Genomic DNA, 27,245 nt, shown 5'->3' with positions numbered 1-27,245 from the left:
AACGGTTTGAATAGATCACCATCTGATATATCATAATGGCCAATCAGGGATAGAAGATACCGCTCATTATGGTCACTGTAGTCTACCAACCAATTAAATAAAACTATAGAGTGTTTCTAAAACGTATCTTAATTCAAAGCTAAAATTCATCATACCAATTTATAAGAAAAATACATATCCATAACTTTCTTTCATATAGTCACAATTTCTTTATGATCCCAAAAGACCCCTGAGTGGCTCCCGAATAAATCACTTTGCTCCTCTGTCCATTATGAGTTTATAATCTCCTCCTGTAATTCCAAGTACCCATCAGTGGCCCCTGAATTCATCACTTTGCTCCTCTGTCCATTATGAGTTTATGATCACTTCCTGTAATTCCAAGTCCCCATCAGTGGCCCCTGAATTCATCACTTTGCTCCTCTGTCCATTATGAGTTTATGATCTCTTCCTGTAATTCCGAGTCCCCTCAGTCTCCCCTGAATTCATCACTTTTCTGTCCATTATGAGTTTATGATCTCCTCATGTAATTCTGAGTCCCCTCAGTGGCCCCTGAAATCATCACTTTTCTGTCCATTATGAGTTTATGATCTCCTCATGTAATTCCGAGTCCCCTCAGTGGCCCCTGAATTCATCACTTTTCTGTCCATTATGAGTTTATAATCTCCTCCTGTAATTCCAAGTCCCCATCAGTGGCCCCTGAATTCATCACTTTGCTCCTCTGTCCATTATGAGTTTATGATCACTTCCTGTAATTCCAAGTCCCCATCAGTGGCCCCTGAATTCATCACTTTGCTCCTCTGTCCATTATGAGTTTATGATCTCATCCTGTAATTCCGAGTCCCCTCAGTGGCCCCTGAATTCATCACTTTTCTGTCCGTCCATTATGAGTTTATGATCTCCTCCTGTAATTCCAAGTCCCCATCAGTGGCCCCTGAATTCATCACTTTGCTCCTCTGTCCATTATGAGTTTATGATCACTTCCTGTAATTCCAAGTCCCCATCAGTGGCCCCTGAATTCATCACTTTGCTCCTCTGTCCATTATGAGTTTATGATCTCTTCCTGTAATTCCGAGTCCCCTCAGTCTCCCCTGAATTAATCACTTTTCTGTCCATTATGAGTTTATGATCTCCTCATGTAATTCTGAGTCCCCTCAGTGGCCCCTGAATTCATCACTTTTCTGTCCATTATGAGTTTATGATCCCCCTCCTTACAGGTGCGTGGTTAACCCCGAGTGTTTTGTAAGGAGGAGAGCGATGTCTTAATGGGTGTCATAATGTCAAAACAAAAAATCGCAGTGTAGGAGGGGGTAGAGGAAAAGCCTCGTGATGGAGGATTTAGGAGTGGGGGGAGGGGGTAAGGAGGGGAATGTAAAGGGGGGTGGAAAAACGTGGTGAGAGAAAGTTCAGAGAAACAAAACGGTGGTGAAATGAGAATTTAGTAACAACAACCATGGTGAAAACGAAATTACCGAGAGGAGGATCATGGGTTAGGGCAGGAAAATGATGATGACAGACAATGAAGAAACCACGATTTCTACACATCAAGTACCACATTGTCTGTGGAGTATACGACATCGTACTCAGGTATACTTACTGCTATATCTACCAGGGGTAGTTGTGACTAATCATACATGGTATTTCTTCTATAACATCTATGTATTCGAAATCCACATGAATATCATCCTTTTTAACGACAAAAAAAAGCAGTATACTTTTAAAGAAATAATATCTCAGCCGCTTTTTTTTATGCAGATAGAGGGTAAAACACCGACACTGAATTCACCATCTACGAGGGCGAGTCAATAATCAACCGTGCAACATTTCAACCTCTTCATTTTCTATTATACGTGACATCTTGTGTGAATGGTGTTCAGGTGCTTCAGCCTAAGGCTAAAAAGGTATTAAAGGTATTACATGATACCTGTTTCTCTCTGTTTCGTATATATTGCTATTTTTGGACTCCCGCGATGTCATGTTGCAGCTTTTAGAGAGTTTCCCTCGGTGTTTTTCAAAGATGGAGGTTCTCGGCTGGTCCAGTAAGTTTGCATGGTACACTCCAACTATTGTACTACTCTTGGAAAAAAGAAAAAAAAAAAAAAAAAAAAAAAAAAAACTCTGGCCATAACTTTGCTACTAGCTAGTTGTGTCTTGAACTTGTTTGGTCTCACGGAATCAGACCCTTGGACCCACTGACGACTCCATATTCTTTTGTTCAAACATGTCCTGAAATAGTAAATGGCGACTAAATTTGGAGTCTTATATTTTCTAGTCTGACATCCTTACTGATTAGGAAGTCACATGGCTTTGACCGTCGCCGAGACACATTATATTCTATAATAGTATTTCCTGAAACTGCTTAGTGCTCTGAATGAAGGAAGTGAGACGACTGGTTTTGCCAGTTTAATGAGGTGAGGTGTCTCTGTCGGCATGCTTCAGTGAGAAAGCACTATAAATAGGACAAGATTTCCACTATTACTGAGAATCACAACACGAGCATACTGGAGTCTCCCAAAACACACGCATACACACTATCTACAGTAGAATCCGTGTTTTAGTATCCTTGGTTGTTAATGGGCTTTATTCTAATCAACTAACCCACTGGTCTACAGTCACGCAAAAGGAAATCTTCGAAAAATCGGATCTGACACGCTTAAAGAAAACAAGACTCAGCATAGCGATACTCGTGTTGCCATTCGCTGATCGCTTAGGGATTTGAAGACTCAAAGGGCTGTTAGCTGCGAATTCCCAAATAATCATGTAAAATTGCTAAAACACAAATAATGTGATATGCCTAATGCCTGCGCTATGTCCTCCACCTGATGTCGTCCATCAGAGTATACCAGACCCGAACTTTCTTATACATTTCTTCGTCGGCAACATCTAACGGGCGTTCAGACATGGTTTTAACTTTCTACTGCGTTTGAATTTTCCTAGCCCGATTATGAGATGGTGCAGACGACCATACTGATCGGCTGATACGTTGTGTACATCCGTGTCTGTTTTACCTTTTAGAAACAGGTACCGAATTATAGCACGGTACTAAAATAGGTATGATTGTCTTGCATTGCTAGTAATGTTGGAACACCAACATTATTATTCTTCATTTTTATAACGATACCGGTGAAATAATAAAACATTTATTGGTCTGGTGTGAGGGAGACATAAAAATTTTATACAAGAAAATAAATGCATATTGTATCAACAAATAGCTTGGCATGCGCACAATGTTGTACCAAAGTATAACACATTGAAATATATATATCAATTCAAATGGATACAAAAGTACCAAATAACACGAAATATTTATCTGTACGGTTATCAAATAAAGATTTTGTTTTTAAATTACCCATAGCCTTCTAAAGTGTGCAAGAGGGTGGCCAGATCCCTTAATCATGCGAAGATGAAATCATTGTTATTTAATCTCATCAACAGGAACATGTTAAAGTAAGAGTACATCAGACCTACTAATATATATATAACTTTAATCGTTAAGTAAAAAAGTTACACTGTGTAAGAAACCGTGCCGAATTTTTATTTATTAATTTTTTTTATTTTATTTTTTATTTTTATTTTTTGGTTTTTTTTTTTTTTTTGGCCTTCAGAGAAAAGGCATTGAATGATTTTCCATATTTATTTTCTTTGATCTCACTAAAATCAGCGGAAAGTCCTGTGCCTTAATTACGCATTAATCGAATATGTTTATGTTTTTTACGTATATAGCTCCCTTTTCACTGGATTTCCTGTAGTTCTGTATATGTTGAATGTCTGAATACAAATTAAACCTATCACTATCATGAGTGAGCCACTTTTTTTACAATGACACTCTTCGTCTCTACCTACTCATTCAGAAAATAAACTAGGGTTAACAATTCTAAACATTCATATAAGATCTCCACATCTATAAGATCTCCACGTCTTTTGAACATAGCAAACATTGCCCATTTACCGATAGGTTCATTATATCGCCGTTTTGTAGTACAAAAGAAACGCTGAACGATTACCGGAAGAGATGTATATGGTCGTTTGGTATTTAATTTGCTCATGAATTCAATTTTTATTTGCTCTCACCTGTCAACCTGTAAACTGTAATTTCTTTGTGGTTGAGTGAAGCATTTAAACGACTGAATAGCATCCCTACTGAAAGACTTCAGTGTTCGTCGTCGTAGGAAAGGTGTTCTCCATTGTCCGAGGGCACTCTCCATAAAGGGTAGTATACGTATGGGCAGTCCTTTATTCAAGACTAAATGATTTTAACAGCCTTTATGCTGTAATACATACCAGACTTTAATAGCATGTATATGTTCAATTTCTATTTTGGTTAAATACGTGCCGCCATTTTGTAAAACCGAACCGAGAGGAAAAGAATTTCAGTTTAATAGACAAAGATAACCAAAATGTGGGACTAATAAGGTAAGAATTATATTTTATACATTTGTTCCAAAATTTGGATTTCATTTAATGTGACAGTTTGAATGTAAAAACAAGACATATCCGGTATATCTATTATTTTTTGTCGTTGTCAAGAAGTCTTGATCAGTTGGCTTGGAATTTACACATCGATTTGTGTATTCCGTAAGATAATGTAATAGAAAATTAGAATTGAAATTAAATATTATATATAATTATACAACATATGAATATGTCAATGTTAATATGTTGTCATGAGTAACAAGAATATCATTACCGGGTCACGGAGAGACTACCTCCTGTTGTTGTGATGCAAAAGAGGAAAACCTTTGTTACTTTAGTCTTCATCGTTAACAATTCACGTGTCACTGTAACAGTACAGCCTTGCGTAGAACAACACTTTGATTATCTAAAACATTTTCATCTCTTTGGATTGAAATAACATTTCTATTGAATGTGGTTCACTGTGAGAAAGTGGACCATATTTAAATAGACATGTGGTTTTCATTGTAGTCACCTAAATCTTACTTAGATCGAGATTGGCAAGTGAATAATTACTATTTCAGAGTAAAGGTTCGGTGTTTTTTTTGACAATGCACAACTGGTGTAAACTTATCTGACTTTTCAGGCTTTCCTAACTCCACTATTCGTTATTTTACAACGTTATTATTTCTGAAAAGGTCGTAATAACCTAATATGATTTAAATTTATATTCCTGGGTAATAGTATATTGTTTCATCACATTTATTTATTCTATTTATATTTCCGTTCCACAGACACCAGTCCGGACCTTGATACTACCACACAATGACAGGGAAAGGTACAGAAGACTTCCTCACTTGTCACCTCTGTAATAAGTATTACACGGACCCAAGGTATCTGCCGTGTCTCCACACGCTGTGTAAGAAGTGCATCACTCAAGATGTACAAAAATCGGGTGGTCAGCCGGACCATTACGCCTGTCCACTGTGCTTCAAACCCGCTGGATTACCGCGAGGCTCTGCTCCTGAGAGTAGCGTTGAGAACCTTCCAGAAAATACCATGGTTTCTGGAATGGTAGACGTAGTATCCGCGAGAAATTCAATGAAAGTTCCATGTCAGCCGTGTGCCAGAAAGAAAAAGTCCGTCAACGCCACTCACTGGTGTCGGTACTGTAGCGAGACGTTGTGTGATAGTTGTACGGATTTCCATCAATCGCTGAAGAAAACAATGAAGCATGAAGTAATGGATCTCGCCAAAATGCGGAAGATGTCGATACGAGACATGATGGCGCCACCTACATGTAAATACCACGAGGATGAGGATCTCACGCAGTACTGTGATGACCACGATGAGTTGTTGTGCAATATCTGTATCGCAACGAGACACCGTAGGTGTGGAAGTGTCCGCGAGGTGGCGGATGTAGTAGAAACCAAACAAAATGGCGTAAAGACTCTACAAGACAGACTTGGCGAACAGACGCGAGGGGCAGAATACGTTGCAGACGATAGACAGACGGCAGTTAGACAAATGGATAACAACATGGCAACAGTACTTGATGAAGTTAAATCACTGAGGAAGAGAATTAACGGTATGCTCGAAAAATGTGAGATTCAGCTGGCGACAGAACTCAAGGAAATTGGATCCCAGGAGAAAGAGAGACTTGGAGAACAAGTAAGAAATGCACAGTCACTTTTGAGTGCAACAAGTAACTCCAAAGAAATACTGAAACAATCAAAGGAAAATGGCGGCGACATTCACTTTCTTCATTGGATGAACCAAGTTGAGAATGCTGTAGATGAGTTTTCTGTGAGATTTCGAGGACTAAGTACAGACATGTCCAAACGGAACGTAACATTTATCCCTGATAACAAATTGGCCAGCCTAACGCAAAACATCACAAAGCTCGGCACAATTCACGTCAGTGACCCTTCTGCTCCAACACCGTCAAGATCTCCAAGATCCAAACCCGCTTCGTCCAGATCGAAAATTCTGTCTTCAAGATCTAGCAGCATTTTCTCAGAGAGGTTGCTTCGACGGAAGAGTAGAACACGGTCGCTGCTAAGGGAACTCACTCCTTACGCTGATTCCGTCTTCATGGGTGATGACGATCGAAGAGAATTCAACAAGTCACGAAGATCAACTTCGATACTTCCAGTTTATTCAGCAAGAGCACCTTCAGATATTCTGCCAAGCTGGCTGACTGGAATAGCTCAATTGAGTACTGGCTTGTGGATATTTGCAGACAAAAACAACAAGAAACTCAAACTCTGTGACCCTTATTTCCAGTTAAAATCGGAGAGAAGCATACGCGATGAACCGTTTGATGTCGCAGCTATTGATCATGGCGAATTTGCTGTCACCGTTCCCGATGCGAGGGTGATTGAATTTTTCCTTGCTGTTAATGGGGTTAGCCCGATACGGACCATCAAGACAACAGAGAAGTACCACGGAATCAGCGTGGCGTTTGACAGGATTGCAGTGACATGTATGAGTATGTACCCACCGGCGGTCCGGGTTCTGATGAAGGACGGTGCCTTACTTCACCACATCGCCCCTGAAGACGGATTCCGTCCCTTATTGTTAAAACCGCTATATGTCGCCTGGGATAGTGGAGGGAGATTTCTCTACGTAACGGACACACAGAAAGATCGAGTGGTGTGTATTGATTCGTCTACATCAATGAAGTTTGAGTACAAACATTCGTGTCTGGCGTCACCCCGGGGATTAGCCCGTGGGGAAGGGGACACGTTCTATGTATGTGGGTGGGGCACGGATAACGTTCAACATGTGGACAGCCGTGGTGTACTTATTAATGAACATCTCCAGCGACACGATGGGGTGATGGGACCTCAGGCGGTCTGTGTGTCGCACGACAACGAAAAGATTGTTGTGACACTTGACCCCACCAGCTGTAACAGTGACGTCATATTTGTGTTTAACACGTGATATCATGATCAGGTCCAAGATGATTACGTATATTTGGATATTTAGGTACCCGGTGGAATCAGATTTAGAATAGACTTCCTTTAATTATTATATAACATAAAACAGATATCAGAGATGATTAAGCTATCATTTTACATCAATAATTAAACTTGTAATTAAATCACGTATTACTATGTATACTTATTTGGAAAAAGACAAAAGTAAACAAAAATAAAGTAGGTTCGCTGATTTCTGAGGGGAAATGAGCTTAATAAAGATCGTTTTCATGGTAATCTTTAAACTTGTATTTCAAGGCAAAACAAAGGTCTGTTTGGACATTTGGAATACGTTATAATGAAGTTTTAACAAATTCCAAATATTTCAAAAAGACGAAGTCGAAGACCATATTCATCACGTTAGGGGTGCGAATCTTTTGTATTGTACCTACCGTTTTCTATATCAGAATCCAATCTACTGGTGGTCATCTTAGTCAGTGTACTTTTGAAACAATGTGCTGATTTCACTCATACGTTTTCGCTGTAATAAGTGTTGATTTCAATTACAGTGCTATATATGAGACGTAGACTCGATGAGCAGACATGGCTTCTTTGGCGTTTTCTAAAACCTTATCATAGGATACAATTGTCTTTATCATCAAACAGCATTGATGACAAGGTTAAGATTTCAACAGCAAGAAATTTGTCTATTGATCATGTAAATATTGAACAACGAAAACCCTTTGACTTAATATCAATTATTACAAAAACCTGTTGGAAGTGTCAAACCTTACATACAGACTCCGTTTAATTAAGCTCTGAACACACGCTTACTATTGTAAAGGCCATATAACAGTACTGACTATTTCTAAATATGGGCATTCGTAAACTTAACTTTGCGAGTGGGATTGTGTTGACATCCATTTGATTCCTAAGAAACACTTACAGTTTATATAAATATGGAATCACCAGAGTGTCCATAGACCACTTTAGACGTTTTAAAGGTCGGTATCAAAAATAGGTAAAATCATATTCTACAACACTGCAAGGACGGAAAGCTTCCTTGAGACGAGAAATCTACCCCATCTAGTTTTAGCAGCAAAAAAATATCATATTTCTAGTAAGTCTTCAGATAAAGGGTTACTACAATGAAAAAGATCGATAATTTTTGTTTCAAAATTAACTTACACAACTATACAATGTGCCGTCACTAAGATGATACAAACCACATTTCGACATAATCGACACAAATGTTTTCGATGGGGTTTTGGAAATCCATAGAGGCAAATTAAAATATGTACGCATTTTCCCCTTGTGTGTCTGGTGTGTGGATTACGTCAAAGATAAATGACGTGAATAATAAGTTATATTTTCAGTCCGACGATGATATTAAAGCGATAACCTCATACCTACATAATGTATCACCATGGAATTCAATAAACAGATTGATGTATTTTCTAGTCATTTTTATGATTTTGAAAGGGAAATCATCGCTCTTTCCAACTTTTTGTGTGAAGACTTACTAAAAAAATGTTATTTTAGCTGCTAAAGCTTAATGGGGTTGATTTTTTGTCTCATCATGCTGGCAAGCTTTCCATCCTTCTGATATATAGTACAGTACTATGTAGAGAATATTTTTACCGGATTTGATCCCCAAAACGTTTAAAAATGGTCTATGGGGACTTTGGTGGGCTCAAATTGATATGAACTGTAACTAATTTTCAGACAAATGTTCAGCATCATATACACACAACTCTTTTGACTTTGGTAGCAGTCTACAAACGCAAATAATAAATACTAATAAAAACGGTTTCTCCACAATAAATCGCCATTCTACTTGTCACAAAAGCAGGTACATGTACTATGGATTTGACCGAGTTAAAGTTCACTACCACTATTCAAAACGCCGTCCATCAAATCAGATTCTGAGATAGATGATAAAAGATTTTTAGTCATACAGTTTCTAGATATGATGCCCTTTGGCAGTAATGCTTGACATTGGTGCTATGACAACCATATCCCTGTAGGCAAATACGTCAATAGAAATACACAAGAGAAAATCGTGTGCTTTTAATCAAATTTAATTGAAACATATTAATTTTTTGATGAACATTATTACCATTCATACCCACAGCAGTTTCATTCATTTTTTCATTAATGCAGCAATATCAATATTGTTTCAATTCCTTATCACATAATTGTTGAATCGTATATCTATTTCATTATCACCATTCCAATTATGGATCTAAGTACAAATCAATAAGTGCATATAATTATAAATATAGCAATTCATGTCAAACTAAACATATTAACGACAACAATTTCAGCACTTCAGTTTATATAATTGTATCCAATCACAGACGACCTTACACAGTTCTATCAGTGACCAATCACAAACGACCTTACACAGTTCTATCAGTGACCAATCACAAACAACCTTACACAGTTCTATCAGTGACCAATCACAAACAACCTTACACAGTTCTATCAGTGACCAATCACAGACGACCTTACACAGTTCTATCAGTGACCAATCACAAACGACCTTACACAGCTCTAACAGAAAGCATTGAATCAGCAATGTCCATACACAACTCTATCAGAAAGTATCCAATGAGAAACGGCCTTATAAACTGCATCAGAGAGTATCCAATCAAATAAACACTTTCAAACACCAAAATGTTGTTCTATTGATCACCATCCCATCAACAGTTTACATTTTATGTTTATCTGTGTGACTGTTTATATTAAATATAAAAACATTATAACATTAGTTTTCCTGTTTATATCTCATTTATAGTTGATGTATTTATATCCAATCAGAAAGTGCCTTGTTTTCCATCCATTGACATCCAATTGAAAATCATGTTACATAAGTGCAGTTGTTGATAGCCACACAAAAATAGTGTTGTCTTACTCAAAGGAAGCCTGTTGTGTATAAGCACCATCTTGTATTAATATTTCAAGTGTATTATTACAATAATACAACAGAAGAGAAAAACATAACGTTTTCATAAGGAAATTCAATGACAATTCACACACACAATAGACTGTCTATAATTTAACTGATTGCAATAATCTCTATGAAATATATCAATAATGAAATGATATCTGTTTAAAATAAAATTCTGTATTATCCTGATTGTCTAACAATGCAGCCGATATTTGCACATAATTTTGTCATCAACGACATTATCACTTGTCATTGACATGAATAACGTCCTTGACCTCCAGCGGCCTTGACCTTGAATCCCTAGAGTTTTGCACCAGGACTGGCCATCCACTGTGACATTGGGACGTCCTGCTCACTGAGTCTCCGTAACAATAGACTCGGGACCCAGTGTTTTGTGTAAGCTGTATGGGGTTAAAATAAATAGGTTTAGGGCCAACAAAACATACACATCTCTATTCATCCATAACAAGAAAGTCTGTTGAATAAATTGAAATATTTACATTGCTAAATTGATTTACATAAAAAGTTACTTCTCCAATAATTTTGCCACCTCTAATACTTCTGCCAATTGCATTTTTATCACAAGTAATAAATTCTGAACAAAATACAAGAAATTATTTTCATGAAAATGATTGGTTATACCAAACTAGATATGAGAGCTAGTACTTACGGAACTGTTCATGGTAGTAACAGATCCTTTCATAGACGCGGTCCAGTCCTACTTTGTTGGCGTAGTACATGGGACCTCCTAGATACTTAGGGAAAGTGAAGCCGTACAACCTGTCCCAAAATAAAATAAGTCAGCATATATATATATATATATATAAAGCAGGAGACTTTCAAGTCAAATTCACATGTAAACAACCTTTCAATGAAAAAAATATATTAAAATCCAGACATCAACATTTTTTAAAAACCTTGGGGTGATGTCATAATCATAATAAGAAAATAAGGTAATATAGAATCACAATCCAGAACTTGGTGCAGTAAACGATGAGCCTGTTACAGGGGAGATAACGCCCATTACTCACTTACCAACTGATATCTATTTCCTCTGGCCGCTTGGCTATTCCTTCCTCCAGTATTTTGAAACCTTCATTGATACAGGAATACATTAACCTCTCAATGATCTCCTGTAATGTAAAAGTGTTTTAGATTTTTAGGTAACACAAGACGTATAGAAGAACTGCTGCATAATCCCCAAATTAACTTAATATCAAGCACAACTCTGTAGGAAATGATGAACAATTTACATTCTTACTAGTGTGAGTTACATAAAGTATTCTATATTATTTTAATTTTTCAGGAAGGATGAGGTATATGTATACATTTGAATATCAAGGTTGTTCTGAATACAATTTGTTCCATCACTAACATATCAGTCTAAGAAAGAACCTTTACCTGAGAGGAAATGGTGCGGTGCTCCAGACCCAGATTCCGTCGGTGATTGTCCAATATGGCTACCACATCATCATCAATGGTGGGGATCTTCCCTCCAGCTTTCTCATACTTATACCAACCCTTACCTTTACAAGACAAAAACACAAACTTTCATCGCAAGCTTAAACCTCATAATGCAGTAGCTACAGTCAGAATAACATTCCGTATGTATAATACAGTAGTATGAATGGTAAAACAGAATTCACTCTCTTGATTTCTTTCTATCAACTGAAGGGAAATTTTACAAAATCAGGAAGTTCCAGAATAGAAGTAAAAATGATCCCAATCCTTTCACCTCTGATTACAGAAATACTATTAAGATTGTCAATACATTAGAAGGTGATTAAACAAGTATGGTGTACTTCTCCTTGTAAACCTAGAGATAAAACTAGGTACATGTATTGGACATTCCCTATACATCCCCGCCCCCTATACCTGGTACCCCTCACCCTTACCAGCTTTCCCGCCCAGTCGGCCTTTCTTGGCCAGGATCGTGTTGAGATGACTGTAGCGACTTCCTCCCATAAAGCGGGTCTCGTCGGTAAGTGTCACTCCGAGTGTCTTCGCTATCTCTGCTGTTATTTTCATGCTGATATCCAGACCTGAAAGTAATTTTGGTATATATGTATACCCAGGTAAATGTATTATACACATGTACCAACCAATTTCTGATTTTCTTTTAACTTTGCTATGGACACAAATTTTGGTATATATGTATACCTAGGTAAATGTAAAGTTATTATACACATGTACCAACCAATTTGATCTTTTATCAAACTATGCTATGGCCATATCTTGAGTAAGAAAAGTTCCTATCATTATCAAATGTTTTTGTTAATGAAGTTTTAGACTAGTTGATTCAACATTGTAATCATTTCTAACAGAAAATATTCATGTAGCATTTCATCCAGTTTGCTGGCCATGGGATGCAGGTCGCTGGAACTTAACCAAGAATTTATAAGTGAGAAGGATTTATCACAGTCTCTTAAAATTACTGAACACCATCCGAGACACCTATAAATCGGGCATAAAAAAAAGCTTTTCTCAACAAATACTTGTCTTATCGAGGCAAAAGAAACTAAATGTAAAGCTGAATAAATGTCAGGATGTCTAGTCCTTGGTTGAAGGACGGAGGATTTGGAAGAACTGTTGTCACAAACAGCTCCTGAATTGACGGTAAGCCTGGCCACCCGCAAGTTACATCAAAGGTTGCGCCGGCGGGTATCAAAGGAAAATCAGTTGTTGCCTAACATCACAGTCAGTACACAAACACAAAAGTGCTTGCAACTTATTTGTCCAAAACCTGAGTGAGAAATCCTTGCCTTGACCAATAGTCAGTAGAAGTATGACTGTTTCAAATTGAATAATATTGACCTTCAGTTTGCTGTTATGATGGTGACCTGACAGATCATTGAGAGTGACCTTTATTTTTAAGAGGTTTTTCTGAGATTAAAATCTTTCAGAGGTTAAATTTCCCTAACACATTAAATTAGATGTTTGACTTTTACCTTTTGTTTGACCTGAAGCTTTGATAGTTATGTGAATGCAACAAAAATCAGGTTAACTGTATTTATTGAGGTATGATATTTACCTGACAAATCTTTAACCTTGAAGGGTCCCACAGTTTGAAACTTACCTGACAAATCTCTGACCTTGAAGGGCCCCATAGGCATTCCAAAGTCCTCCATGACCTGGTCGACCTCCCAAGGTAAAGCTCCTTCCTCTACTAAGAATGATGACTGTGGAGAAAAATAATTTTATATTGTCACATATATGTCCATGTGATGCTTAATTAAGAGACGTATTTCCAAGGAGATCATTCAAACCATAACAAAAGATACAAAACCCAAAATGTTATCCAAAATAAACACTTTTAAACAACAATTAAATCCTAAAGAACAATAAATTAACCTAAGCCGAATATGAAAAACAAAGTTTCTTAAAATGTACAAGGGCAAAGGTCAATATACCTATAGCTGGAATTGTTCTTTTGTTCTATCATCTTTTTATATAGGCCACTAGATCCGTCCTCCAGGAGGCCAATTTCTATCCCCCCCCCCCCCACACACCACATCCCCATTTTCATTTTTTCTTTTGTTTAGATATAGATTATGTAAATATATACTGTGTAAGGATTATTGCCACCAGGTTTATTAAAAAAACCTCCCCTTCCCACTAAATTCAATTGTGGCCAGCTGGGGTATTATAATAAGCTGATCAGCAATCAAACTAAAATTTTTAAAATAAAATTTTTCTTATTTACCGGTATACACAAAATTCATATGGACAGTCAGGGCTGTTAATAAGTGCTGTTTCTCTAAAATAATCAGAAATCACGTTTTATTCACGGGTATCTCATTTCTTGTACCCATTAAATCAGTGTACAGTTACAGGTATTGGTACAGGTCAGTGCACTTTTTTCCCGCAATTCAAAAAGATAGATTATCGATGCTCATCCGCTCAAAGCCTATATGAAAAGACGATGGAACAACAGAGTAATTCCGACTATGGTCAATTTCAGATGTGTAAATGTTCTTGATTTCATTGATGACAATTGGACAATACAAAATAATTAAAGTTATATTTAGGTATTAATGTTGATAATCTCATCTGAAAATTTGGTTAAGACTTGACCATTTCAAAGCTTACCTCAGTACCATATGGTGTGTTCATTCGGTTAGCCAGGAAACCTTGGCAGGACTTCACCAAAACAGGCACCTGTCAAATCACATTGATTAATTAGGACAGGTAGACACAAAAAGTTTACAACAATATCCTTAAAAGTTTGAAACATCCTATAAAGTTAATTAAGTGTTAACAACTACATTTTGTCTATGTCAAAATCAAATACAAGTACAGACATTTAAGTATAAATTTGCTATATTCAATTTATGATATTGTATTATAACATACATGAAATTGACAAGTAAAAACATGACATGGATGATAAAGTGCATACATCACACTTTCCAAAGCAGGTTTGAAACAAATTGTCTTGCTGGCATACAATAGATGTGAGATAGCTTGTGACATCTGAAACTTTCTTGTAAAATTAACAACAGCGGACCTATAAAATACCACACACCATAGAGTTAACTTATATAGTAACTTATTTTATGAGGTGTTCAGCAGGACCACCAACTATTTTTTTCTAGTGGTCCTTCTGAATTTCAGGTGGTCCTTCCAACATGTAATAAAAAAAACCACAAATACATAATAAGGGTGCAGCCCTTCCTGCCACTCCATCCGTTACAGAGTTCCGGTACTATGATTTCATCGGTCAATATTAGAAATTACGAGGAAAAAAAAAACAAGAAAAAAACAAAACAAAAACAAGAAAACGATCATCTTGGAATGGTGAATTAGAAAAACGATTGAAAGAGGTTACATAAATAATATCATGATTATTTTAGGTGGTCCGTTTTAGGTGGTCCAACGGACCACCGGTCAAGAAAGAATTGGTGGTCCTTCCATTTTTTCTTGTGGCCTCGGGCCACAGGACCGCCGCTAGTATAAAATACGACACACCATAGAGTTAACTTATAAATAAGACTTTTTATGGAAAAGGATATACGTGGGTATAACTTATATTATTATACATCAGATGGCAAGATTAATCCTCACTCATTGTGCAATTGAGTTTAAAGTTGAGGCTTTAAGGCCCACTACCTTTCCGCAGCAAAACATAAAGGTTTCTTAAAAAACATAAATAACATCAGAAAATATATACCGATGGCCTAAGATGAGGTAACAACACCAAACATATGCAAGATTTCCTGCGTAATATATGATAACAGTGGAGAGTCATTTCGCCGTTTTGCCGTCTGGCGCAGAGATAGTCAACTACCGCGCGGCATTTAGGACGACAGTGGGAAACATAAAACGACCCGCTTTATGAAAATTAACATTTTATTTATTTTAATCAAATTGTTTAGAAGGTGATGATACGTGTAGTATTATCGGCAAGTTAATAACTTTTGCGACTCTACAAAATTATCGATCTCGTTTTTCATTCCCATTTTAAAAATTAAAAGCCGTTTCGGAAAGGTAGTGGCCCTTTAAATTTTTATTTATTAAAATATAAACAAACTACAATTATAACAAATAAAGTCCCTACTGTAGATTTGTGTTGCCTACCTTGCCGATGACCTTGCCCAGCTTCATCACCGTAGCAGCCGTGTCAGGTGAAGTCTGCGTGCTGTAGATATTCTCTAGTAATTTCATATGATAAGCAGGTGCAAAGAAATGTACACCTACACATTTTTCTGGTCGTTTTGTTGCTACGGCGATCTGTTACAGAAAATAACTACATTAAAATGAACAATTACAAATTTCTCTAGTCACTTTGTTTCTATGGCGATCTGTTACAGAAAATACATGTAACTACATTAAAATGTACACCAACACATTTCTCTAGTCACTTTGTTGCTACAGCAATCTCTTACAGAAAATAACTATATTAAAATGTACACCAACACATTTCTCTAGTCACTTTGTTGCTACAGCAATCTCTTACAGAAAATAACTACATTAAAATGTACACCAACACATTTCTCTAGTCACTTTGTTGCTACAGGGATCTGTTACAGAAAATCACTTATGTTTATTGTTAAAATGTTCAGGTTATCATCATCTTGCTGTGTTGTTAATTTCTTTGTCAACAGTCTTCCATAGAAGTCAAAACAAAGTCAACAAAAGCCCAAAGACTGGGGCATGTCAATCACCATAGGTTGTGGATGATGGGATGCTATCTCCAGAAATGTAAAATTCTCCATATCAGATTTACAAAGCATTCATCATCAGCTATATACTCACTCTATCAATGTCTATGCTCGAGGTGTTGGAGCACAAGACGGTGCTTGGTTTGCACACTTTGTCCAACTTGGCAAAGATTTCTTTTTTTAAATCCAAGTTCTCATAGACAGCCTCAATCACCTAATGGGAATAGAATATAAAATGAACAATGTACCGATAATATTACAGTATGTCATTACAGTGAATTGATTAGTTGATTCGGCATAATGTTCTTAATATAACAACAAAGATCATTAAACTTAATACTGGTCTAAACTGGACAGAGTAGTACGTTTATATCTTTGATTTGAAAAACCATTGGCACACAACATTCAAGAATTCAAACTATATATGCATCCGTTTAATTTAATAAAAAGATTGGCAAAATTGGGAGAAAATATAAGCTTACCATTTGAAATGCTAAGTTCTATAATCATTAATATTGCTTCATTTGTTTCTCCATGATTGATAGTTCATGTATCTTCTCTGCTCTCTGTAGTACTGGATTATCTCCCCCTAGTTTTAAACTTAAGTCTAGAATCTGATATTTCATTACAGTAAGAATTATAAACAAGCCAAAAATGATATTGTTGATAATTAAAGTTGCTCCACCGCCGACAGAGCATAAATAATATTCATCACTTGAAGAATAATTGGTGTTTAATTGTGTATAAATATGTCTAATTAACATAAAAAATAATATAAAATAATTTATTTTGTCTTTGGTGCATGAGCAATCAGTACTTAATTCCATATAGAATATAGTGGCACCAAATTTTTTCGGGATGCGCAATTCATTATTTTTCATATTTTTAACTTGAAGTAAAATTAGAAGCTCAAACTTTTCAATGGTGGTTATGATGTAAAGTAAGTAACTTTTGTAACTGAAGAAAAATACTTAATCGTCTGCTCCTGTTTTTGATAGTGAAAAATTATCATTTGTCAGCGGTGGAGCATCTTTAAAGAAACTGGGTATAAGTTTAGTACCATTGTAGTAAGATGTTCATACACCGTACTATTCCGTCTTTGCATATTACAGAGTTATCTGCCTTTATTGTGAATACATGTAGGTTATAGAATCAATTCTGACATCATTATTTCGCTAAAAAAACATATTATCAATACCTACCCACAGAGGGGGATAATTCTGTAATATTTTATTTGACTTATTTTACTATTTATTTCCAGTTTTAGTGAGTATTTACCAAGTCGACTCCTGTCAAGTCGTCGTAACTCATGGTAGGTTTGAGGAGTGTAGTAGCCCTTTTACCGACCTCCACAGAAATCTTACCAAGTCTCACACTGCCTTCCATCAGAGACTTGATCGTCTTGATCCCATTTTGTAAAAACTAATCAAAAATAGATAAATAGAAAGTAGAAACACACAAAAATGTAAAAAAAAAAAAATTAAATTAAACATACAGAGGAATCAAGCTATTTGTATAATGGTTATTCAAATTCTTTGGTAAATCATGTGGTCCTGATATTTTCGTTCTTCTTCTTTGTATTTCCACTTAACATATTTGCCCCAATTTTACAATTTTTAGATTTTTACAATTCAATAACATTTTATTCATTTTCTATGAAAGGAAATCTGTATCTTATGAAAAATATGACAGTTTATGTACAATAATGGTGAGTACCTTTTCATTCTGCTCCACCAAATAACATGTAAGTCCAGCACTCAGTATACACACGGCAATCCCGGAGCCCATCGTCCCCGCCCCGATCACGGCTACTGATCTCACCGGAACTGGTTTAGCTGTCTGGTAATTACCGCCTGGCATCTCCCACTGTATAATAGCAATAATTCAAAATATCATAAAGACAAAAATGAGATCAGATACAACAATATATCAAATATAAATCTGCTTCCCCTAATTATTCAATGGGATCAATTTTTACCTCCTTATTTCAAAACTACAATAACCCTTTATTTAATAATTATTATCATCTCATTGGTTTCAATAAAACATTCTTTGTTATTCTTGCACTCTTTTGAGTAGATAATTCAGGTTCCATCATTTGGACATACACTAGTACTGTTAGTGTAACCAATTATCTAGACAACATATTTTTGTGGCAATTAACTAATTTTACAGTAGCAGGCCCAGTAACATTTTCAGAGTGATGTAATAGCACAATTTACAGGAAAAACACTTATTTTACTTTTAAATTAATCTTTTTTGCAGCATTTTATTTTCACAATTTGTGATTTCCCACAAAATGTGCTAAATAAATCAATTGCAAAAAATCAGTTGGCTAATTAATACAGTATGCAAACTTCTTTTATTTCTGTTCATTTTTTTCCTGTTAGTCATTATCTAAAAGTTAAATCAATTTCTAATTGATATACAATATGTAATTTAATGAAAACTGATGATATACAGTTTTTGTTTGTATATACTTACCCTGGTAATTAGCCTCTCTGCAAAGAAAGCGTACTGTTGAGCAAGTGCCTGTCCGGACGTCCCTAAAACTTTGAACAAGGTCTGCTCATTAGCTACTCCTAGATCGTAGGGCTTTTCCGCTGAAGCCTGCACTGCCTTAACACAGTACTAAAACCAAAACAAAAATTGAACAAAAATGAAAGAAAATATAATAAAATATGATAATGATGAATCAGGTAATTTCTGATTCTCTGAGAGATGAGAAAAAGACAAGTCTGTGCTGTTTTGTTCTTTCACATATCCATATATTGTTCCATGACATAGGCACCATCTACTACATTAAAATCAAAATCAAACAAACCCCACATCTACTGTATACAGTTTATTAGTTTTATACAACACCATACGCTCGTATATCTAAGTGTAAATAAGAAATATCATTACAATGTATCATAGCTTCTTCTACAGCTGTTCCTTAATTTAAGCATTGATGTCATTATTTTTTAATTTCATCGGGGTATGAAAGAAATTATGTTTGCAAACTGTGTGAATCTGGTAGCTATGCCATGCAAAAATACGTGGATATATGGAAGAACAATTAAGCAGCTGAACAGACCAGTCTTTTTCTCATCTCTCAGAGAATTGATGCCTATAATTAATTTCTCAGACTACTTGATAAAACAAAATTTTACTTGTACTATTCCATAACATCAGGTTTTCACGTATTTTTGGATTTTTTTCTTCTTACAGTGGTAGGAAAACAAAAATAATGTGTAATCAGAAAGCCAGATTTAGTAAGAAAACAAACAAAAATTAATTTTTTACCATTGAATACAATGTATCAGTTACATAATGTACATACCACTGGGGCCTCATATCCTTTGTATTTCCTTTTCACCTGAGCCATGGCAGCTACAATTAAAACCTTCAATTAATTTTCATTACAGAAAAGAGGCAATGTATGCAATTACAGATATCTCATTTTTGGTGCGTTTTTTTTTTGTTTTATTTTTTTTTTGTTTCTTAATATAAGAATTCCCAAAGAAGCTGAGCTAACACATATATATCTTTAAGTCTATAAGACAAGATTACCATCTGCATATTTTTGGACATTTTCAGCATCAGGTACAGATTTGCCTCGTAGTCTTCGCGGTATCGTAGACTTTCCAACAACACTCATCGCATACTTGATCCCCTCATTGACTATATCTCCTGTTACAATCTGTAAACAAAAAAAAATATGATTGATGTTGATATTTTCTCTGATCAAAACTTAATAAAGAAAAGCATCCGTACTATAAATAGTATATTGTGTATTGAGATGTAAATTGTACTCTGTTATTAAACTTGATATCGAAGACTGCAGGTTTAAACCTGGTAATTACCCTATAGACTTACACACCTTAGAACTGTTACATATGAATCCTCGCCTTCACTGATCACAGCAGCACAGGAGTGAGGCAGCAAGGTACTGTATTCGAGCAAATAAGCGCCAAGGGCATTGAAAAATTTGAAAAAATGAAAAGGTGCCAATATGATAAAATTATTAAAAATCTATAGTTTTGTGTAGTTTTGGTCTTTATATCAAGGTAATTGAAATTGAGGCTTCAAAAAGGGGGAGGGGCGCTTATTGGGACATTGGCACTTATTGGGTCGAATACGGTAACACTATTCTGTATTGACATATCAAAGAGTTATCTGTCTTTGTGGGTTATTTATAGATATTGATTACGACATCCTGTGTTTGCAAGTGAAACACTATTCTGTATTGACATATCAAAGAGTTATCTATCTTTGTGGGTTATTTATAGATATTGATTACGACATCCTGTGTTTGCAAGTGAAACGTCATAATTTTCAGAGAAATCAAAGTGCGTTTCACTCACAAAATGATGACGTGTCACAATGGATATACCTATACATGCAAGGGATGTAACTCTGTAATACATGTATCCGAAGATGGAAAATGCTTCAGAATATGATGAGAGGCATAAATATACAGTAAATAAACCTACCTCATCAATGATTCCGTATTTCTTTGCCTGCTCCACTGACACATGGCGACCTGATGTTATCATATCAAATGCGACCGGGAGACCAGTAATTCGTGGAAGTCTCTGTGTCCCTGCCGCTCCTGGTAAGATCCCTATGGCCACCTCCGTGAATCCAACCCTGTCAACAGTAAATTCTTATATCAACTGATCATAACATAATTTTTTAAACAAATTTTTAAGACATAAAATAGACATAGCAAATAATGCATGATTTCAAATCTAAATCCTGCTAATCTATAATCTTATCAAAAATAACCATCAGGACTACCCTGTGTATGTATGATTTGTTTCATATGTTTGGGGATTTTTGGCCCCAAAATCTGTCAAATTTTCAAACCTCTTATTAAGTGATTTCACATATCGATTAAATCCCTCTAAAGAATATATAAGAGTTCTAATATCCTTACTTTGCAGAGTTTAGGGCTATTCTGTAATGACAGAACAGTGCGATCTCCAGACCTCCTCCGAGACATGTACCGTGGATGGCCGCCACCACCGGTTTACCACTTTGTTCAATTCCATTGCCAACAGCTACTAACCAGTGTTCTGGAGAAATTAACACAAAAATAAAATTTAAAAAAAAATAAAAAATGTTATCATACTTTTTTTCTAGACCAAGATGTAACCGTTTACACTTTTAATGATAACATATATGTCATTTATAATTAAAAAAAAAATATGTTTAGAATTTATATAAATTGCAAACTGTTATATCATATCACTTAATGCATAATGATTTAGCATTCTCTTGAATCAGTTTTTCAGTAATTCTGGTCTTTGTGATGGATCTGAAGATTTCCAAATTTCAAATCACATGTAGGGGAGATAATCTTATATTACCATTCTGATTATTTGTTACAATAAATTGATAACTAGGGTCTGGTTGTGTCAGGTGTCAAACCAAATCAAATTATAATTTAAATTGTTTTCTTGATTTCTATAGCTTTGCAAAGTTACAATTCAGTTGTATAAAGAAATGACATGAATACTTATACCATATTCACTGTGATTAGCGCCCGACCCACCCCTATAACCGCCCAAACCTTCTTCTGGAGGAGTTGACATATCAGCCCTTATCCCATCCCAATGATTAATGACTATGTGTTCCATTTAACATTGGCATTATATCTCTTATAATACATGAAATTACAAATCATTGGCCTTCACATCTGAATCAGGACATAAAAATGTACTGATATCAAAGGAAACAAGAGGCCCAGAGGGCCTGTATCGCTCACCTGGTTTTTTTTTTAGTAATTATCACAAAGACTCTTACATCATTTGTACAATTTTGAATCCCTATCCTATAAGGATGCTACAATTGCATTATGAGTGCTATCTCATGTTTAGTTGCAGAGAAGAAGTCGTTTATATGAAAATAGCCAAATTGACCCCTTTTGACCCCGCCCCTCAGGCCCCCGAGGGGTCAGCCCCATCATTTGTACAATTTTGAATCCCCACCCTATAAGGATGCTACAATTGCATTATGGATGCTATATTCCATGCTTAATTTCAGAGAAGAAGTCGTTTATATGGAAATAGGCAAATTGATCCCTTTTGACCCGCCCCTCAGGCCCGTTTTGTTCAATTTTCAGTCAGTAGCCCATAAGGATGCTACCAGTCAAATTTTGTTGAAATCCGACCAGTGGTTATGGAGAAGAAGTTGATTGTTGATGGACGGACTACTGACTCCGGACACTGGACGCTGGAGGCTACGGTATGGCCTAAGCTCACCTTGGTCCTTAGGTGAGCTAAAAAGGCATATGCATGTTTACTGTGACAGTATTTAATGTATCATGGGTACAAAAAGAGTTTAAATATGGTTGACTTTATTTTTAATGTTTTTCTTTTTGGACGGCTTCAAAAAGGGGGCAGGGGCGCTTATTGGGACATTGGCACTTATTGTGGTCGAATACGGGTAACACTAATTTCTGTATTGACATATCAAAGAGTTATCTAGTCTTTGTGGGTGTATTTAGCGATAGACTATTGATTACGACATCCTGTGTTTGCAAGTGAAACACTATTCTGTATTTGACAGTATCAAAGAAGTTATCTATCTTTGTGGGTTATTTTAGTAGATATTGATTTACGACATCCATGTGTATTGCAAGGTGAAACAGTCATAATTTCAGAGAAATCAAAGTGCGTTTCACTTCTCAAAATGATGACGTCGTCACAATGGATATACCCGTTACATGGCAAGGGATGTTAACTCTGTAATACATGTATCCGAAGATGGAAAAAATGCTTCAGAATATGATGAGAGGCCTAAAATTACAGTAAAATCAAACCTACCGTCACAATGAATCCGTATTTATTTGCCTTCTCCACCTGATACAAGGCGACCTGTTGATATACCATATTCCCAATGCGAACCGGAGAGACCAGTAATTCGGTGGATGTTCGCTGTGTCCCTGCCGCTCCTGGAAAGTATACCCAATGGGCCAATCCTCCAGGAAATCCAACCCCAGTCAACAGTAATAACATAACAAATAATACAAGATATTACAAATATAAATCCTGCTAATCTATAAATCTTAAATACAAAAAAAACCCATAAGGACTATACCCTTGTGTATGTTTGATTTGTTTCATATGTTTGGGGGGGATTTTTCGGTCCCCCAATCTTGTCAAATTTTTTTTCAAACCACCTTATTAAGAGATTTCACATTTCGATTATAATCCCTCTAAAGAATATATATGCAGTACTAAGTAACCTTACTTTGCCAGAGTGTTTAGGGCTATTCCTGTAGTGACAGAAACAGTGCGATCTCCAGACCTCCCCCGAGACATTTAACCGTGGATGGCCGCACACCACTGGTTTACCACTTTGTTCAATTCCATTGCCAACAGCTACTAACCAGGGTTCTGGAGAAATTAACACAAAAACAAGAGATCCCAGAGGGATCTTGGCGCCCACAATAAAGAATGATCTATGTCTGACAATGGAAAGAGGGATCTTTTCTCTGCTTTTCAAAACTTTTGCAAACATACTACATATAAAATTTGAGACAGATCGCTTCAGTACTTTCTGAGAATTAGCTAGTAACCAAACTTCAACTATCAAAATCCAAGATGGCTCCTTGGCGGGACCATCTTGTAAATCGATCGGTCCCAAATCGTAATATGCACAACTAGGGCCATAGAGGAACCTATATATGAAATTTGAGACAGATTCATTCAATACTTTCTGAGAAATAGTGATAACAAACTTTAACTATCAAATTCCATGATGGCAGCCTGGCGGCCATTTTGTTGATACGAATCGATCCAAAAACGCATTATGCACAACAAGAGTGCCTAGGGAAACCTACATATGAAATATGAGAAAGATCCCTTCAGTACTTTGTGAGAAATAGCGATAACAAACTTTAACTATCAAATTCCAAGATGGCAGCCTGAGCGGCCATTTTGTTGACCGATCGATCCAAAAAACGCATTATGCACAACAAGAGCCCTAGGGAAACCTACAATATGAAATATGAGAAAGATCCCTTCAGTACTTTGTGAGAAATAGCGATATTAATCTTTAACTATCAAAATCCAAGATGGCTGCCTGGTGGCCATTTTGTTGACCGATCGATCCAAAAAAACGCATTATGCACAACTAGGGCCCTAGGGGAACCTACATATGAAATTTGAGAAAGATCCCTTCAGTACTTTCTGAGAAAATAGCGATAACAAACTTTAAGTATTAAAATCCAAGATGGCTGCCTGGCGGCCATCTTGTTAACCGATTTGGTCCCAAAATGCAATATGCACAACTAGGGCCCTAGGGGAACCTACATATGAAATTTGAGAAAGATCCCTTTAGTACTTTCTGAGAAATAGCGATAACAAACTTTAAGTATTAAAATCCAAGATGGCTGCCTGGCGGCCATCTTGTTAACCGATTGGTCCCAAAATGCAATATGCACAACTAGGGCCCTAGGGGGAACCTACATATGAAATTTGAGAAAGAAAAAAAAAATAAAAAATGTTATCATACTTTTTTTCTAGACCAAGATGTAACCGTTTACACTTTTACTTTTAATGATAACATATATGTCATTTACATAATTAAAAAAAAAATATGTTTAGAATTTATATAAATTGCAAACTGTTATATCATATCACTTAATGCATAATGATTTAGCATTCTCTTGAATCAGTTTTTCAGTAATTCTGGTCTTTGTGATGGATCTGAAGATTTCCAAATTTCAAATCACATGTAGGGGAGATAATCTTATATTACCATTCTGATTATTTGTTACAATAAATTGATAACTAGGGTCTGGTTGTGTCAGGTGTCAAACCAAATCAAATTATAATTTAAATTGTTTTCTTGATTTCTATAGCTTTGCAAAGTTACAATTCAGTTGTATAAAGAAATGACATGAATACTTATACCATATTCACTGTGATTAGCGCCCGACCCACCCCTATAACCGCCCAAACCTTCTTCTGGAGGAGTTGACATATCAGCCCTTATCCCATCCCAATGATTAATGACTATGTGTTCCATTTAACATTGGCATTATATCTCTTATAATACATGAAATTACAAATCATTGGCCTTCACATCTGAATCAGGACATAAAAATGTACTGATATCAAAGGAAACAAGAGGCCCAGAGGGCCTGTATCGCTCACCTGGTTTCTTTTTTAGTAATTATCACAAAGACTCTTACATCATTTGTACAATTTTGAATCCCTATCCTATAAGGATGCTACAATTGCATTATGAGTGCTATCTCATGTTTAGTTGCAGAGAAGAAGTCGTTTATATGAAAATAGCCAAATTGACCCCTTTTGACCCCGCCCCTCAGGCCCCCGAGGGGTCAGCCCCATCATTTGTACAATTTTGAATCCCCACCCTATAAGGATGCTACAATTGCATTATGGATGCTATATTCCATGCTTAATTTCAGAGAAGAAGTCGTTTATATGGAAATAGGCAAATTGATCCCTTTTGACCCGCCCCTCAGGCCCGTTTTGTTCAATTTTCAGTCAGTAGCCCATAAGGATGCTACCAGTCAAATTTTGTTGAAATCCGACCAGTGGTTATGGAGAAGAAGTTGATTGTTGATGGACGGACTACTGACTCCGGACACTGGACGCTATGGTATGGCCTAAGCTCACCTTGGTCCTTAGGTGAGCTAAAAAGGCATATGCATGTTTACTGTGACAGATTAATGTATCATGGGTACAAAAAGAGTTTAAATATGGTTGACTTTATTTTTAATGTTTTTCTTTTCGTCTGTAACTAACATTTTCATTACCGAATAAGCACCCACTTTGTTACTGTTTTTAAGCGCCCTGAGAGCTAATTACTGCAAATACAGTATATAAATGAGCTACTTGACCTCTATTTGGTCCACCAAACTCTCTAATGTCTGCCCCAGCAGGGAATGTACGTCCTTTTCCGGCTATAACAACTGCTTTCACTTTGCTGTCCTTTGTTGCCTTCTGCATTCCATCAGCCAAGCCTTTTCTGACAGCATAGCTGTAACAATTAATATCAGTTGGTCATTGTATCAAATAATAGACAAATATCATTGTATAAACACACAAATGATCTCTGCAATCAAGATCTTCATAAGATAAAGTTTACGTACTAATCATAACTATTTGCTTATAATATCGGTAATCATTTGAATATACCGTATTCAACTTTATAAGTGCCCCTCCCCCTATTTATATTGACTCATTATAATTTCAAAATGTGTATTTTAAAGGTAAAAAACTAATTCAATTGTCTCAATTTTAAATTTCACATTGCGTCAATTTAAAAAAAAATTAGTGTGTAAATGTGTGGATACAATGCTGAATTATGTTATCCTATTGGACTGTCATTATGGGGTATTCATTCACGTCAAAATTGATGTACGTGCATGTAGTTCAGCTGCTAAAGTGAAAGTAGGACATCAACAAAAAAGCATTGATCGTGTTTGACTTTTACCTGAGGGCATTGACAGGTGGATTGTTCACCAGTAAGACTGCGACAGAGCCGTTCACGCTGTAGTCGACCATGGGCATGGTGGCGGTATATACAGTACCGTTACATACTGTGACCCGTCCGTCTAAAGTCTGCCTTATCAGGACTGCTACAGGTCTAGGACAACTGCATGTTGCGACCTACTTTTTGACCCCAAGTCTTAAGTTCGTTTTGAAATGCCTATTGATTAATTAGGAGAAGTTAACTTAATTTTGGACTAGAGCTTCTCTTGTTTGCTTTTATCTTGGATGTCTCTCAGGCCGATTTTTCCGTGGAATTCGCAAACACGCAAGATGCGGTTTGGCTTGAACTTCATATGCGAAG

General features: G+C 36.3%; 2 protein-coding genes across 2 annotated transcripts; one reads left to right on the top strand and one right to left on the bottom strand.

Moving 5' to 3' along the window:
* Positions 1-3,372: 3,372 nt before the first annotated feature.
* Positions 3,373-7,590, top strand: LOC138314500 (E3 ubiquitin-protein ligase TRIM56-like). The gene is made up of 2 exons (XM_069254861.1): positions 3,373-4,410; positions 5,184-7,590. The coding sequence occupies exon 2, from the start codon at positions 5,215-5,217 to the stop codon at positions 7,333-7,335; it is 2,121 nt and encodes a 706-aa protein (XP_069110962.1). The 5' UTR covers positions 3,373-4,410; positions 5,184-5,214; the 3' UTR covers positions 7,336-7,590.
* Positions 7,591-9,375: 1,785 nt separating this feature from the next.
* On the bottom strand, positions 9,376-27,222 carry LOC138314499 (peroxisomal bifunctional enzyme-like). The gene is made up of 18 exons (XM_069254859.1): positions 26,886-27,222; positions 26,290-26,429; positions 21,349-21,487; positions 20,903-21,059; positions 19,980-20,109; positions 19,750-19,799; positions 18,909-19,055; positions 18,141-18,290; positions 17,703-17,846; positions 16,519-16,638; positions 15,841-15,993; positions 14,353-14,421; positions 13,340-13,442; positions 12,159-12,305; positions 11,665-11,789; positions 11,299-11,396; positions 10,934-11,043; positions 9,376-10,664 (listed from the first exon to the last, which is right to left on the bottom strand). Exons 1-18 carry the CDS (start codon positions 26,960-26,962, stop codon positions 10,564-10,566), a joined length of 2,160 nt encoding a protein of 719 aa, XP_069110960.1. The 5' UTR covers positions 26,963-27,222; the 3' UTR covers positions 9,376-10,563.
* Between the last annotated feature and the right edge of the window lie 23 nt (positions 27,223-27,245).

This window comes from Argopecten irradians, chromosome 2 (genome assembly GCF_041381155.1).
Source record: "Argopecten irradians isolate NY chromosome 2, Ai_NY, whole genome shotgun sequence".
Lineage (NCBI taxonomy): Eukaryota > Metazoa > Mollusca > Bivalvia > Pectinida > Pectinidae > Argopecten > Argopecten irradians.
Note: the sequence above shows the minus strand (reverse complement) of the source record. Positions and strands in the feature narration are given on the sequence as shown.